The sequence below is a fragment of the Gymnoscopelus microlampas genome (genome assembly GCF_963454915.1).
Source record: "Gymnoscopelus microlampas genome assembly, chromosome: 11".
NCBI classification, from domain to species: Eukaryota; Metazoa; Chordata; class Actinopteri; order Myctophiformes; family Myctophidae; genus Gymnoscopelus; species Gymnoscopelus microlampas.
In genome coordinates, this window is record NC_139948.1 from 48,559,755 (window position 1) to 48,576,445 (window position 16,691).

The 16,691-nt window shown below is 40.5% G+C and overlaps 2 protein-coding genes across 2 annotated transcripts; both read left to right on the forward strand.

Annotated features, from left to right (window-relative positions):
* Nucleotides 1–2,248: 2,248 nt before the first annotated feature.
* On the forward strand, nt 2,249–3,250 carry LOC311055428 (microfibril-associated glycoprotein 4-like). The gene has a single exon (XM_084071620.1). The coding sequence runs from the start codon at nt 2,345–2,347 to the stop codon at nt 3,056–3,058; it is 714 nt and encodes a 237-aa protein (XP_083927746.1). The 5' UTR covers nt 2,249–2,344; the 3' UTR covers nt 3,059–3,250.
* Nucleotides 3,251–14,719: 11,469 nt separating this feature from the next.
* On the forward strand, nt 14,720–15,763 carry LOC311055431 (microfibril-associated glycoprotein 4-like). Its single transcript, XM_084071623.1, has one exon. It carries the CDS (start codon nt 14,792–14,794, stop codon nt 15,500–15,502), a length of 711 nt encoding a protein of 236 aa, XP_083927749.1. The 5' UTR covers nt 14,720–14,791; the 3' UTR covers nt 15,503–15,763.
* The last annotated feature ends 928 nt before the right edge of the window (nt 15,764–16,691 follow it).

Below are 16,691 nucleotides of genomic sequence, written 5' to 3' on the forward strand. Positions count from 1 at the left end.
AGACTCATTGTTGCATGTAATCACGTTCATACGTCATCCATTCATAATAGTCCTCTACTACTGCTTTTTTTAAATTTCCTGTTCTATTTCCTATTATATGTATAGTACATCAGGGGTATTTATGGACATTTTCATCAATATTTCATTTTTGCCACGGTCATGCAAAATTAATAATTTGACCAAAAACACATTGGCCTAGCCCTAAATGTAATGGACTCCTAATGTGTCATAGGGTCTATTCCAATGTGCTGCATATTTTAAAACAATAGTATGTCTGCATTAAATATTGAGCCACTTAACCACCAAAAAAAGGGGGGGATCCTAATTATTTGGGATAATAATAATTGAGTATCATCAGTACAGACAATGCAGACATCGCTAAAGGGTCACTTAGCTGCAAAGGTGAGTGGGTGCGTATTTATTATACATCACATGGCTATTAAAGAGATTGCCGGCTTTTCAAAGGACAGTGTTACTTGAGGAGAGAAGGAGATCACGTTCTACCAGCTAAACCATTTGTTTGGTTTGGCAAGGTAGCTTGAATAGTTGTGGATTCCATTAAGGTGATCAGGTATTCTCTGTTGATGAGAAAGTCCAAGGCATGCACCTGTAACAATGGAAAAAAAACACACACTGCAAGCTACACTTGATTTGATTTGATTTATTAGACGTAATAATTAGATGTTAAATGCCTCTCACGGAAACGTCAAGGATAAAATGCCAATGGAACACTGGAACAAGTAAACTTGAGAGACACAAAAGATAATTGACATGATGAGTGATTAATGAAGGGCATGCCAGGATTTTTGAATGCAGTGTCACAATAGTTTGATGCGAAGGCACCTAACTTTTATCAGAGGTGAGCTAACTTTTAGGTTACAGGAGGTCCTAGGCTGTGGATGGAGGGTTTCCGTGGAATATGATTGTGGAGTGTTATTATAGTTGTTAATGTCATTATTGGACACTGTGTGTGTGTGTGTGTGTGTGTGTGTGTGTGTGTGTGTGTGTGTGTGTGTGTGTGTGTGTGTGTGTGTGTGTGTGTGTGTGTGTGTGTGTGTGTGTGCGTGTGTGCGTGTGTGTGTGTATGCTCAGACTGGTCTGATGGCGGAATTTACTTTTAATTATCATACAACCTCTTCAGTATCAATATGTCATCATTCTTAACTATAAAAGAAGGTTCTCAAACTCATTAAGTACTGTACTTAAGTACAATTTTGAGGTATTTGTACTTTACTTGAGTTTTTCCAATACTTAAACCTTTTTTTACTACAATTCACTTAGTTAGCCTACTTTTCAGACATAAATTATGATATTAACATACATTAACCACTTTAGACATATTCTATACATAGGCTATTTGAAAATAGCAGATCTACAAGCCCACAACGCGTCCCATCGCGACGCGTTGTGAGCTTGTAGATCTTCTATTTACAAACATTTTAGTGCTTTTACTTTTGCAACTTTAAGTACATTTTGATGCCAATACTTTTGTACTTTTACTCAAGTAAACTTAGAATTCTGCACTTTTACTTGTAAAAGAGTATTTCTATATTGCAGTATTGGTACTTTTACTTAAGTACAGAATTTGAGTACTTTTTCCACCACTGGTGTTGAATAGGTTTCAAATGGACCCACATTGTTGGTGTTGACCAGGAAGTCAGTACCCAATATATTTCCGTCCTTTGCCTGCTTTTGGGTGTGAGAGAGAGAGAGAGAGAGACAGAGAGAGAGAGAGAGAGAGAGAAACTATGTGGTAGAGACATACTTCATAACAGTAAGTAAACAACAAGATGAATCATTTCAGATGGATTCACACTGACAAAGCAGAGAAATGTTCCATGTCAAGAACAGCAGTGGGCACTAGGGGGCAGTATCTTGGGGAGAAGTTGGGGGTCATGTGTCTTGCTCAGGGACACTTCAACACATTGCTGAGGCCTGGAATTCAACCTGGGACCTCTGGGTTCCAAGGCGAGCTCTTTAATCATTCAACTATGGCCGCACCTTGTGCCTCGCATGTTTTGAATGATGCGGTTGGTTGGTGTGTGTGTGTGTGTGTGTGTGTGTGTGTGTGTGTGTGTGTGTGCGTGCGTGCGTGCGTGCGTGCGTGCGTGCGTGCGTGCGTGCGTGCGTGCGTGCGTGTGTGTGTGCTCAGACTGGTCTGATGGCGGAATTTACTTTTAAGTATCATACAACCTCTTCAGTATCAATACGTCATCATTCTTAACTATAAAAGAAGGTTCTCAAACTCAGACTGCATTGAACTTTCTACTGGAGCTGAACACACACTCAACACACTCAGACGTCCTTTGATCTGAACAACAAGGAGCGACTTAAAGACTTCAAGATGATACTTGTTGCTGCATTTCTGTTTCTGGCTGTAACAGTCCACTCTGCTCCTCGTTGTGATCTCGGGCTGGTTCTGGACTGTGACGAAATCTACAAAAGGTCTGTCTCCACACAGAGTGGTGTGTACACCATCTACCCCAGTAATTTACCTGCGAAGGTCTACTGTGACATGCACACCGATGGAGGGAAGTGGACAGTCATCCAGAGAAGAGTGGACGGCACTGTGAACTTCTACAGACCCTGGGCAGAGTACCAAGCTGGGTTTGGAGACGCATCAGGCGAGTACTGGCTGGGACTGGAGAACATGCATCTCATTACCAAGAACAAAAAGTATCAGCTGAGGGTGGACATGGAAGACTTTGAGGGAAACACAGCGTTTTCTTCTTACTCCTCTTTCTCTGTGGGTTCTGAGGCTGATGGCTACAAGCTGCATGTTGCTGGCTTCAAGAATGGAGGAGCAGGAGACTCACTGACCTATCACAAAGGAATGAAATTCTCAACCTTTGACAAAGATCAGGACACGTCGGCCAAGAACTGTGCAAGTGTTTATTACGGTGCATTTTGGTACAATAACTGTCTCCATGCTGATCCAAACGGTGCTTACCTTTGGGGAAAGACGGATCATTTAGCAACAGGTGTGAACTGGTACCACTGGAAGGGTCTTAAATACTCCCTGAAGGCTGTAGCGATGAAGATCAGACGTGTTCCTTAAACATGTTTAGGTTAACTTGCATGTATTTTAGAAAAGCACAGCCATGGTATAAACGGCATGATGCAATATTTACTCTTTTTCATGGTTTTAATTTGGGGGGGTTTCTCTCTTTGGGACTCTGTTTAATCCTAAACTCATACAATAGATATCTGTATTGTATCACATATTATTACAGTGGTGACCAGTCAGGGCTTTTAAATGAATACATAATCCAAGATGTTGTAAACATCGTCATGAATAAAGAGATGCATGCAAAGACAAAGCAAGGTGTATTGTGTAATGCTTTACTTAAGGGTCGGGTCTATACTTTGTTATAATCACATTTACAATGCATTATAAGGCTTCATAACACTCGTTATACATGTTTATAATGATACATAACAACTTATAGCAAGGTTTAAGATGTATTTTCAGTGTTGGTCAAACTACATTATTATGCTTAGAAGCACATTATAAGTACCATACTTTTGCATTGTAGCTTGTTTTATAAGTATATAGACATAGAGGGTCTAAAGGTCCTTACACACCGGGGTGATTTTTTCGTGCGAATAATGCGTTTTTTTAAAAAAAAAACGTATAAAGTCAATGGCTCCGTACATGGAGCGAAAAAGCGAAAAAGCGAAGCGAAAAAGCGTCTTTTAATTATTCGGAACGAGTCCGAATGTTGCGTATATTCGCTATATTCGCCGGTGTGTAACAACCTTAAGTGTTTAGAGTGTATGTTATGCAGAGAGACTCCTTTACAGAATAAGCTTGCTGTTACAAATACGCACAGGGCAGTGGTGGAAAAAGTACTCAAATACTGCAATGTAGAAGTACTCAGTTACAAGTAAAAGTCCGGGATTCAAAATTTACTTGAGGAGAAGTACAAAAGTATTGGTGTCAAAATGTACTTAAAGTACCAAAAGTAAAAGTACTGAAATATTTCAAAATAGCCGATCTACAAGCTCACAACACGTTGGGATGTGACGCATTGTGAACTTGTAGATCGGCTATTTTCAAATAGCCTAAGTATAAAATGGGGCTAAAGTGTTTTTTATAATGTAATCATTTACATCTGCAAAGTAACTAGTAACTCAATTTTTCAAATAATTGTAGTGGAGTAAAAGTTTTTTTACTTAATGTCATATAGAACCACATCAGAACAGCAATACTATCAGTGAGTGACAATATCTAAAGAGTGTCGTCATTCCCTGTTGTAGCAGAGACATCTGAGGGAGAAAGTACATCCACACATCAACCCTAGCTCACTTAAAGATCCCAGTTGTGTGTTCAAATCTGGCGTGTTCAGTACAAAAATAATAATACAAAAATAAATGTCTACATTGCTGAAAGTTTAAAATGGTAAGTTGTAATGTAGTCTATAATTTGTATCCCAGCTCAACTCATATGTATCGTCACATCACAGGGTTACAGATGGTACAAGTGGGTGAAATTACTTGTTGCACAAACCCCATCATTGTAGTTTTAAGAAAGGTATAAAGAGATATGGAAAGGAAGAAACAGAAACACATACATAATAAATATACATACGGTGCATTACATACATATAAGGTGTGTGGTGGAAAAACTTGCAGTGGCATCAGGCAGTTAGACGTAATGACAGATAATGTACATAAGGTGCATGGATTAAGGCAGGGGTCTTCAACAGGGGGTCCGGGACCCCTAGGGGGTCCTCAGAGTTACTACAGGGGGTCCGCCAAATCTTCGTGTGAAAGATTTTTTTTTTACCTTAAACACTTGAACCCTAGCATCCTATTTCTGAGGAGAACTTCAGCCAAAAAATAGCAGATCTTCAAGCTCACAACGCCTCGCAGCGCAAGACATTGTGAGCTTGTAGATCGTCAATTTTTTGGCAAAGAGTTTTTTGGCGTAGAGGGAAAAAAGAACAGACCAAGTAAACAAAAAAAGTTAAATCTGAAACACAATTTTCATAAAATATAGAGGGGCTCCCAGCTTCACCTCTCTCTCAGCTAGGGGGTCCTTGGCCTGAAAACGTTGAAGACCTCTGGATTAAGGAAAGAATATAATAAAATGAGGCATTTAAATGTAGCAGATTATAAAAGACATGTCATAGTATGTAGTCAGTATTGGCATCAAAATATTCTTAAAGTATCACTCACACTCACGCGCGCGCGCACACACACACACACACACACACACACACACACACACACACACACACACACACACACACACACACACACACACACACACACACACACACACACACACACACTCCCAGATAGGTCCGATGGTAGATCTATTTATTTCACCATTTAAACCCTGTATTTTTAGTTGACCTGTGTCCCCCTGGGCTCTATGGTAGAACCTTTTTGGGGCGGTGTAGCCGCCCCCTATAAGTGAGTTTTGGACACCGACCCAAAAATTTGTGTACTCCCTAACCCTTCCATTGTTAATGCAAATCGATACTTTTTTCATATCAGCCAATCACATTACAGCTAGTGTCATCACCACTAACTGTAATGTGATTGGCTGACTTTGCAAATTCAGGACTGTGATTGGCTAGCGAAACACATGACACATGTGCAGCCCTATGAATAGCAGTATGGAAAAAAGTCATTTATCCTTTTTTTAAAGTGAGTCATGTTGTGATGACCACACACCGCCCACTTCACACTGGGTGTGATTTTTTAAATTATTAATAGTTTTTTGATTATTTCAGTCTTCGCTGTACTGGACATCTCTGTCATTGGCTGTATGGTCAAGACTGAAAGAACACAGATCGGTGTATCCCTGCATACCAGTATTGTGCTGCTTATGAGTGCATGTGATGTGCATGTGATGTGCATGTGATGTGCATGTGATGTTCATATTATCCTGAGATCAGGACAGGGTGCTCAGTAGTGACCAGCAGGTCAACACTCAGCAGTTTATAGAATTCTTATGTGTTTATACTGTATCTGTGGACATAGTAGAAATGCACTGACAATGACTTTCTCTGGCCACCAGGTAGAAGCATTGTGCAGCAGCCAGTCGGTTAAGCAGACAGCAGACCAAAATTATCTTTACACATGACAATTTCCCAGCCTAATATCACCACAATGCAAATGAAATATTTTTTTTTTTACACATATTCATACCAAAAATAAATACTAGGCCTACTTTATTCAACCTTATTGGAGTGTGCGCTAGAAACCTGTTCATTTTTGATGATTGCCTTGCCTTGGCAATTCTTCAAATGCAATCTTGTAAAGATTATATAAAGTTTAAACCAGAGGCAGAGACATGGCTTTATTATCCAACTGATTGATCTGAAACATATTAATAACAACTGAGTCTAATGCTGCACCTTGGAGGGCACGGCAACTTCAGCATAGAGCCCTGTGTCTGCCTGCTTCACTTCACTCTGCTGACTTTTTCGGGGACAGAAGCAGCAGCAAACATGTCTTTTATTGTAAAAAAAAACATGTGGCATCTTCAACTATTTAAAAAAAAAAATTGTATTAAGCTTTTTTCTCCCTCTGCTTTTCAACTCCCCCCCCCCCCCCCCCCGCCCCGCCTTACGATAGCATTTGACTCTGACTCTTGCCTCTGCATTCGTGACCGTCTGACTGAGATTTGAGTTTGAATGAAACGGAGCAAGCCACTGAAACCAGCGCCCAGCATGCACTGAAAACACACAGGTAGGGGAGGGGTGGGGGCCGTTCCTCCCGTGTCGAGCAAGTGATGTGATTGGGCCATCACGTAAGCTCTCCCCGGCCCTCCCCCCCCTCTTCCAATGGGACGCTTCTGGAGTGTCAGCGGCAACGATAATTAAGTCACAGTCTGAGGGGAACAAACAGTGAAGGTATGAAAAACAAACTCTGATGGAGGAGGATGCACGACAAGGAAACAAATACATTTGACCAAAGTTCCCCCTATCTCTCTCTCTGTATCTTGATCCATCTGTGAACATCAAGTTGAATATCTAGTTTTGGATAGACCTATGTACTATAACACTCACGTGCACAACAGATGCACATCACACACACAGCACATGCACTCATAAGCACCATAAGAACACTGATTTGCAGGGTTAAATTGGTCAGTGTTCTTTCAGTCTTCAATAGTGATTTTCAAGTCTCAACATGTTTCAAAAATGGAACCACATGTTTGGTGTTGACCAGGAAGTCAGTGTCCAATATATTACGGTCCTTTGCCTGCTTTTGGGTCAAGGACCCCTTAGTTGAGAACCAGGGACTTCCTAGCCACTTATCACTTGACAGCACTATGATCAGTGTTGTGTCGATTTATGTTTTTTTGTTGTTGTCTTTTCAATGAATGTGAGTGTTTTTTCACACATTTAACCACTTCAACCCTCAATAATTATTAAACTTGACCTTTGGCTCTGTACTTGGCCTGCTCTTTTTTCCCTCTACACCAAACGTCTTTACAGAAAATAGCTGATATGTGAGGGGAGAGGAATGTGCAATATGTTTTAGTGCAATATAATATTTGGCAATATATATGTGATGTTGGATAGTGATTTTTTTTTTTTTGTTCAAAGTTTTTTTATTTTATATTTTCACATACAGGTCAGTAACAAAAGGCATACAAAAACAGTGAATGGATAGTGATTTTAATACTGCTTATGTCTGTCTGTTCCAGGGTGTTCGGGCAAAATAGTCCCCAGGGTGCCCGAGCACCATATATGGGTTTGGACTGGACCACAGTAGAAGAGAGAGGGGGGTGTTGTGTTGTGTATTGGAAGCTGCTAATGATGTGATATGGTGTTTTGCAATAGGGTGCATACGTTATATGTATTTACCAGGGGTATTGATTCAGAGGTTTAATGGAATGTGTGGTTTAGATTTGTTGCATGTTTGAGGTAACCTGCAACATGGTAGAAACCACACTTGATTGACTCACACTTGATTGGCTCAGCTGAGTATAAAAGGCTGCCAGTAACAAACACACTCAGTTTTAGTTAAGTATTAGGACGGAGCTGCCGACCACCATGTCACCTTTTGCTGCTGATGCCTTTATCCTGTCTGTGCACTTTGGATGAATAAAAGCACATTTGGTTGCAATCTACCTCCTGACTCTGTGCTGTTTCCAGCTGCTTATTGGGCCAGTCCTTTATATATTGTTTATTTTTTAACTTTATTTCTTTAATTATTATTATGCTTACATCATAATTTAAAAATTAAACATCTAGATAATCTAGTGATAATAATCACACAAAGATTTGGTGGCCCCGCGGTAGTAACTCTGAGGACCCCTTAGGGGTCCCGGACCCCCTGTTGAAGACCCCTGGTGTAGAGAGAAACCAGGAGGATATGTCCCAGTTGGACACTGCCATCGAATCGATAGGTCGAAGGTCAAGGTCACAATCAAGGTCAAAGTCAGAATTAGCCTGGAAAATTGGTCAAAATTCTGAATTTTGATTTAGGCTTCCCACTCTTCTTTACACCTTCTTTACACATCGGGGGGTTGCCCTTGAGCAAGTAAGCTGGCTAACCCACTAATCTCTAGACTCCATGTAGCTTTTTATATGATTAGGGGAGCTCGGGTGGTGCAGTGGTGAAGTGCCTGCCCACCAGGCTGAGGGTTCGAATCCACCGCGTTGCATCAGGCTTTGTCGAGCGTCAATACGAACACAAACAAGACCATTACTTACTCAAAAGTAATCAACAAACTATACTACAAAACTAGCCAAACATTGGCCAAATTGTCAAATAATATGTATAAGAAAGAGGCAACATTTTTTTTAAATAGCCGATCTACAAGCTTGTATATGCTGCATTAGTATATGCTGTTTTGTTATAGCTATAATTTGTGTTTAATTTATTGAGGCAAATGACAGCTGTTGTTATGTGGAAAGAGAAGGAAACTGGCACAGATAAATAAGTCACAGTCCGAGGGGAACAAAAGGTGAAGGTATGAGGAAGAAAAACTATGATGGTGGAGGGTGCTGCGTGACGAGGAAACAAATACATTTGCAGAAAAAAATCCCCTCTCTCTTTATCTTGTTCTACATCAAGTTAAATATCTAGTCTGGGCGTTCATGCTCTCATTGTTGGTTGATAAAGTCATGCTGTTGTAGAAACCCTGCGTGTCTGGCTGGGTTGGATAGACATACAACACTCAGGTGCATGCGGGCGGCACTGGTTAAGGTGGTAGAGCGGCCGCTTGGGAATCGGAATGTTCCCAGTTAGATGCCTGGCTCCACCTGGTTTAGTGTCGAAGTGTCCTTGAGCAAGACACTGAACCCCTAACAGCTCCCAATGAGCAAGTTGGTGTCTTGCATGGTTTCCTCCACCGCCGGAGTGTGAATGTGTGTGAATGAGTGAATGTAACTCACATTGGCCACGGTTACATGGACACTCATGTATTCATTCAGAATGAATTCATTCCGAATGAACTCATTCTGAATAGAGGAATCTGATCCACTCACCTGTTTACATGGGACCTGAATAAAAGTATTCCTCGTTTACATGACCAAAGCATTCATTCAGAATATAACTTTTGACATGCGCAAAGTGGTTCCCGCCTACGCCCGGGCATGGACCAGGAGCCACTACCCGGAGCAGAGCTTCCCCTGGTGGGCATGGGAGGAGGCAATAGCCCCCTTGTGCCTCCGCGGCGGAGGTCTATCGGTCGTAGGCAGGCCCGGAAGCAACGCACCAGGCAGCGTTGTATGCTGTGCAAGCCTGTGTTCCTTTGTCATCGCCGTTTTAATGCAAAAGTAGCAGATCTACAAGTTCAGACCAGTTTCTTTTTTTGTATTGGTACCAGACACGGTAAAACGTAGGCTAGCCTATAGTATTTGTCACATTTCTCATGTAGGTACCGTACGATGATGTCATCGCGCATTCGCACATGGTCATTATAATAATAAATAATAATACTTAAACACCGGACCGCTCATGGTCATTATAATAATAAATGGAGAGAGAGAGAGAGAGCGCGCGCGACACATACAGTCTATGAAACAAGGCACGCTCATTTATGGCAAAAATACAAAAGTATTGGCATCAAAATATACACTTAAGTAGAAAGTATAAGCTACTCATTATGCCGAGTGTCACGTTATCTTGTATTATTATGAAAAAGCTTTGAAACATGCTGTAACTCATTCACTGTGACGAAAATCCTCTTTCTGCGCCGAGTAGCGCGCGGTGCGCACACGGTTCTGTCCATAGAGGTATAATATAACGGGTCTGTCGCCCTAAAACACAATCGCCCCGGGTCAAAATCCAGCCACCATGGAGCAGCCGTGGATGGCCCGCTCAAAAGGTGCGTGGGGCGGGGTGTTTTGGGGCGACCGTTCCGGCTGCCCATGTAATGAATTGATGAGCCCTTATAATGTTGTTTTCATTTATTTTTGTTCAATGTATGCTATTAAAATAATGCAGCTATTGCAGTATTGGGCCTTAACATGCGATTAAAAATGTATTATGTATTTGGCCCCTCATATATAAAATAAATACAAATAATAAAATAAAATCTGATTTAAAATTGAAACTTGCATGCTGATCAATGCGTTTCTGCGTTGACGTGTGGACAGGGATTTAAAAAAAAATAATCTTTGCCATGTGGCCAGGGATTCTTTTTAAAAACTGAGGACTAAAATACCTGTTTAGAAAAAGATCCATATAAGTGTAGCCTAGGCCAGCAATCCTCGGAGCGTTCGTTCTCCTGGACAAGTCTGGGCTTAACCATTACAGGCTTATTAAATGGGTCACCAGACATGTCAACCCAAGACAACTCGACCCGGACCGGTCGACCCGCTTTCGACCCGCTTGGACCCGACAACTCGACCCAAATTCGACCCGGACCGCGAGAGAGAGAGAGAGAGAGAGAGAGAGAGAGAGAGAGAGAGAGAGAGAGAGAGAGAGAGAGAGAGAGAGAGAGAGACATAATAATAATAATATGTACATTGATTTACCAAAGAATTATTATTTGTCTGTCAGGGTGAAACAAGCCCAAAGGCTTTCAAGCAAGCACAGCCATTGAGATAGACACCTCCTTACCTCAAGCCCTATTGTCTTCTTGATGTGATAAGGCTTTCAAGCACAGCCATTAGACACCTCCTTACCTCAGCTCTAAATCCTTACAGTGTGTCTATTATCAATTGGTTCAGCCTGGCGATCCTCAATCTGTGTTGTCTGACAATTATTCTTGCACTCACTTTATTCTCCCCTTTTCAGGTAAAGTGCAAAGTTGCCATGTTATAATAAGTTTCTATGAATGCTTTAGCTTCAAGACTGTATTGGTGTGGGACTGTGTTGGTGTTTTTGTTGCACTCGTTACAAAGCTAATGGAGGCTAATGGAAGCTAGAGGGAGCCACCCAGAGGACGTTTACAGAACATCATAAAGTGACGTTCAGTGTTGTCGTATATGAGATGCAAATATTATAATTGGGATTGCATTTATATTGCATATTTCATCTTACTTACATTTTGTTTACAAGGTGAATATGTATGCTACACAGCATATGACCGTGTCCTTGTTTAAGGAAGGATAGGCTATCATAAATGTTTAGCTTCAGCCTATTTCCTTTTCATCACCTCAAACACTGATGGAAAGTAACTAGTAACTACAGTTACTATAGGCTTTTTTTTGTTGGTTATATCATTTTACCTTTTCCGTACCTTTTCCTGTGCAAACTTCAATCAATCTAAAGGATCTGGTATTTCTATTATTGGCATATCTTTTTAATGTTAATAATGAGAGCTATACATTTAAGGAAGGATAGGCTATCATAAATGTTTAGCTTCAGCCTATTTCCTTTTCATCACCTCAAACACTGATGGATGTAAGACTTGTATACATGCTTAATGTCCCTTTAAAGTTAAAACTGTATATAGAATGCAGATATATGCAGAGAAACACAGAGACACTGGCCATCAACAACATCAATCACATTCCTAAGGCTAGCACCCATCATCAGCACCATCATCCATCCCCATAGCTTGATGGATGTAAGACTTGTATACATGCTTAATGTCCCTTTAAAGTTAAAACTGTATATAGAATGCAGCTATATGCAGAGAAACACAGAGACACAGGCCATCAACAACATCAATCACATTCCTAAGGCTAGCAGCCATCATCATCAGCACCATCATCCATCCATCCCCATAGCAGAGTAAGACCTCTCCTAGGGGTTTTGTGAATAATCACATGAAGTATAAAAGTCTGATATATAAGAAAAGTTATAGTTATAATGGTAATGCCTTTATTGATTGTATGCTGTGCTTTGAATACACTATATTATTTGTACACAGCAAAAAGTGGGGTGTTGTTAAATGTTTTACTCTTTATACCAGAGTTAAACACTAAAGGGATTAGACAAATAACACTTTAAAACAGTTTAAAACATTTATTTTTAAATCATTTCACCTCTTGTGTTGTGTTTAATGATGGCAAGTAGTGTAGATCTGCTACTTTCAAATGATTTTAGAGGAGAGGAGGACAAAACAGACACAATAAGGCATACATTATTATTTCATTTAGAAAAGAAGGTTTACAAAAACACTTCTTAAAAAAAAGTATGCAACTGGGGGAGCATGCTTACAATATTTACTCTTAAATATACTATAAATATACTCAGGACCTCCCTCACCGTCACCTTGTACCTTGTACTCTACTACCCTCTAGGGGTTACACAGAGCTACTACTTCAGACAACCAGACCCGGTCGATTTGGGTCCAGCTGTCTCAAATTCGCGGCTGGTCGAGTTGTCTTGGGTTGACATGTCTGGTGACCATTAAATGACGCTATTAGAATCATTAATTTTATCCCGCAGGAGCGAGCGCTTCTCAGCACCAACCGTGGCCGAATTAGAGATTTGATAGGTCATTTTTGGACAATTCTGACAGCCCTACTAAGCACGAACATGCGCAAAGGAATGCATGTATTCCAAACAGACAGGAGTGTTTGGAATAAAGTGTTTACATGGTCAATTCCGATTGATTTAACCCGATTCAAACGGTCTATACCACCCCTCCTATTCCGAATGAAAATGCATTCGGGTCAGACTGGAATGGAATATTCTATTCCAATTGGGGTGTTTACATGAGCAAATCTATTCGGAATGAATTCATCCATTCATCCATTCCGAATAGAAGTGTATTCATTCCGAATACAAGTGTCCATGTAACCGTGGCCACTGTGAAGCGCTTTGAATAAAAGAAGGGCCGGTTCTAGGCATCCGCCCCACCAGACTAACATTCTAAGATCGCCAAATTCTAAAGTAACTCTACTACACCAAACAAACAGTGTTTTATCCCCAAATTAAGAGAAATATTCCGTTTGTCTATCAGTCCCATGTGAGCCATTTTCTGTTCGGAGGTAGTACAAAACTTCACTTCTCATTGTTGTGACGTGTCGTGAGCAGGTAGATTAATGTAGATATTTTCACTATTTGTTTGTACGTGCGTGTTCGTACGTGCGTTCGTGCGCATACGAGGTGTCAGCTTTTGGCAGATATGATAAGGGGGCCGGGCTCAAAGGAAGGCAGCTATCAGTGATGGACACTCAGGTTGAAAGAGATTTGGGTTGATCCTTGGTAGCTTTTAATGAGTTAGAATGGAACAGATGAATCAAGTATCCAAACACATACACAGTGGTTCATTGTGTGTGTGAAACACATACACAGTGGTTCATTGTGTGTGTGTGTGTGTGTGTGTGTGTGTGTGTGTGTGTGTGTGTGTGTGTGTGTGTGTGTGTGTGTGTGTGTGTGTGTGTGTGTGTGTGTGTGTGTGTGTGTGTGTGTGTGTGTGTGTGTGTGTGTGTGTGTGTGTGTGCGTGCGCGCGCGCGTGCGTGCGTGTGCGAGAGAGAGAGAGAGAGAGAGACAGAGAGACAGAGAGACAGAGAGAGAGAAAATGGAGGCTGCAATTCTAAACTATATATATATATATATATATATATATATAGACCCCATTTGAAACAAGCCATTGCGGCTTTTCTGGACTTTTCAATCCTTTAGTTTACCTTTTATTGTGAACTGTACTTCCATGTGCTTTTTTCTCTGCAAACTTGAACAACCATCAACAGCTTGTCCGCAGACCTTAAAGCCCTGGCTGGGATATAATATAGGGCTTGAGTAAATATCTTCTCTATATGTGAGAGAAACACACTTCCTAACAGTAAGTTCACAAGTCGAATCATTTCAGATGGATTCACACTGACAAAGCAGAGAAATGTTCCATGTCAACCTGCAGGATCAGCTACAACATGAGCTGCTATTTACTGTTTGAAAAGATGGACTCTTAGGAAAAAAACTCAATCTCCTAAACCTGACTTGTTTTGTAGGTGGATGATGAAGGACTCATTGTCAACTTTTCAATAACATTTTCATAGAAGTGGCCGTCCATAACACTTATACAATTAGATATCTAGACAGAGTGGAAAACATATTTTGAAGATGTAATTAAATGTTTGTAGCCAATACACTTTAATTTTGTTGTTTGATACAATTTGAAAGCATCTGATCAAATGGCAGATAACTAAAGAAAGTATATTTAGATGTAATGCTTATCTCTGTCTTCTGGTTTCATCAAAGATATCCTGATAACCAGTATAGTCAGACTGTCTGTCTGGTGGCAGCATACTTTTAACTATCATACTATCTCTTTAGTTTCAATACGTCATCATTCTTAACTATAAATGAAGGTTCTCTTAAACTCAGACTGCATTGAACCTTCTACTGGAGCTGAACACACACTCAACACACTCAGTCATCCTTTGATCTGAACAACAAGGACTTAAAGACTTCAAGATGATACTTGTTGTTTTAGTTCTGTTTCTGGCTGCAACAGTCCACTCTGCTCCTCGTTGCGATCTCAACCTGGTTCTGGACTGTGAGGAAATCTACAAAAACGTCTCCACACAGAGTGGTGTGTACAACATCTACCCCACTACTACTCCTGCCAAGGTCTACTGTGACATGGACACAGATGGAGGGAAGTGGACAGTCCTCCAGAGAAGAGTGGACGGCACTGTGAACTTCTACAGACCCTGGGCAGAGTACCTAGCTGGGTTTGGAGACGCATCAGGCGAGTACTGGCTGGGACTGGAGAACATGCATCTCCTTACCAAGAACAAAAAGTATCAGCTGAGGGTGGACATGGAAGACTTTGAGGGAAACACAGCGTTTGCCTCTTACTCCTCTTTCTCTGTGGGTTCTGAGGCTGATGGCTACAAGCTGCAGGTTGCTGGCTTCAAGGATGGAGGAGCAGGAGACGCACTGACCTATCACAATGGAATGAAATTCTCAACCTTTGACAAAGATCAGGACGCGGCGGCCAGGCACTGTGCAAGTCTTTATTACGGTGCATTTTGGCACAGGGACTGTTTCCGTGCTAATCCCAATGGTGTTTACCTTTGGGGAAAGACGGCTCATGATTCAACAGGTGTAAACTGGGGCACCTGGAAGGGTTACAAGTACTCCCTGAAGGCTGTAGCGATGAAGATCAGACGTGTTCCTTAAACATGTTTAGGATCACATGCATGTATTTTAGAAAAGCACAGCCGTGGTATAAAAGGCATGATGCAATATTTACTCTTTTTCATGGTTTTAATTTGGGTTTTTTCTCTCTTTGGGACTCTGTTTAATCCTAAACTCATACAGTAGATATCTGTATTGTATCACATATTATTACAGTGGTGACCTGTCATGGCTTTTAAATGAATACATAATCCAAGATGTTGTAAACATCGTCATGAATAAAGAGATGCATGCAAAGACAAAGCAAGGTGTATTGTGTAATGCTTTACTTAAAGGTCGGGTCTATACTTCATTATAATCACATTTACAATGCATTATAAGGCTTCATAACACTTGTTATACATGTTTATAATGATACATAACAACTTATAACAAGGTTTATGAAGTATTTTCAGTGTTGGTCAAATTACATTATTATGCTTAGAAGCACATTATAAGTACCATACTTTTGCATTGTAGCTTGTTTTATAAGTATATAGAGGGTCTAAGTGTTTAGAGTGTATGTTATGCAGAGAGACTCCTTTACAGAATAAGCTTGCTGTTACAAATACGCACAGGGCAGTGGTGGAAAAAGTACTCAAATACTGCAATGTAGAAGTACTCAGTTACAAGTAAAAGTCCGGGATTCAAAATTTACTTGAGTAAAAGTACAAAAGTATTGGTGTCAAAATGTACTTAAAGTACCAAAAGTAAGAGTACCGAAATATTTGAAAATAGCCGATCTACAAGCTCACAACCTGTTGGGATGCGACGCGTTGTGAGCTTGTAGATCGGCTATTTTCAAATATAAAATAGGGCTAAAGTGTTTTTTATAATGTAATCATTTATATCTGCAAAGTAACTAGTAACTACATTTTTCAAATAATTGTAGTGGAGTAAAAGTACAATATTTGCCTCTGAGATGTAGTGTCGTAGAAGTAAAAGTACTGAAAGTGGAAAATACTCCAGTAAGTAAAAATTCCTCAAAAGTTCACTTAAGCACAGTACTTGAGTACATGTACTTAGTTACTTTACACCACGGGCACAGGGTCAAAAGTATACAGCTACTTCATTCCTATTGTGGGAATGTTTTTTTAGTTTATTGTAATCAGTTTTTCTACTTAATGTCATATAGTGAATATACATATTATGTTTAATTTCTAGAACCACATCAGAACCAGGGACGCGGGAA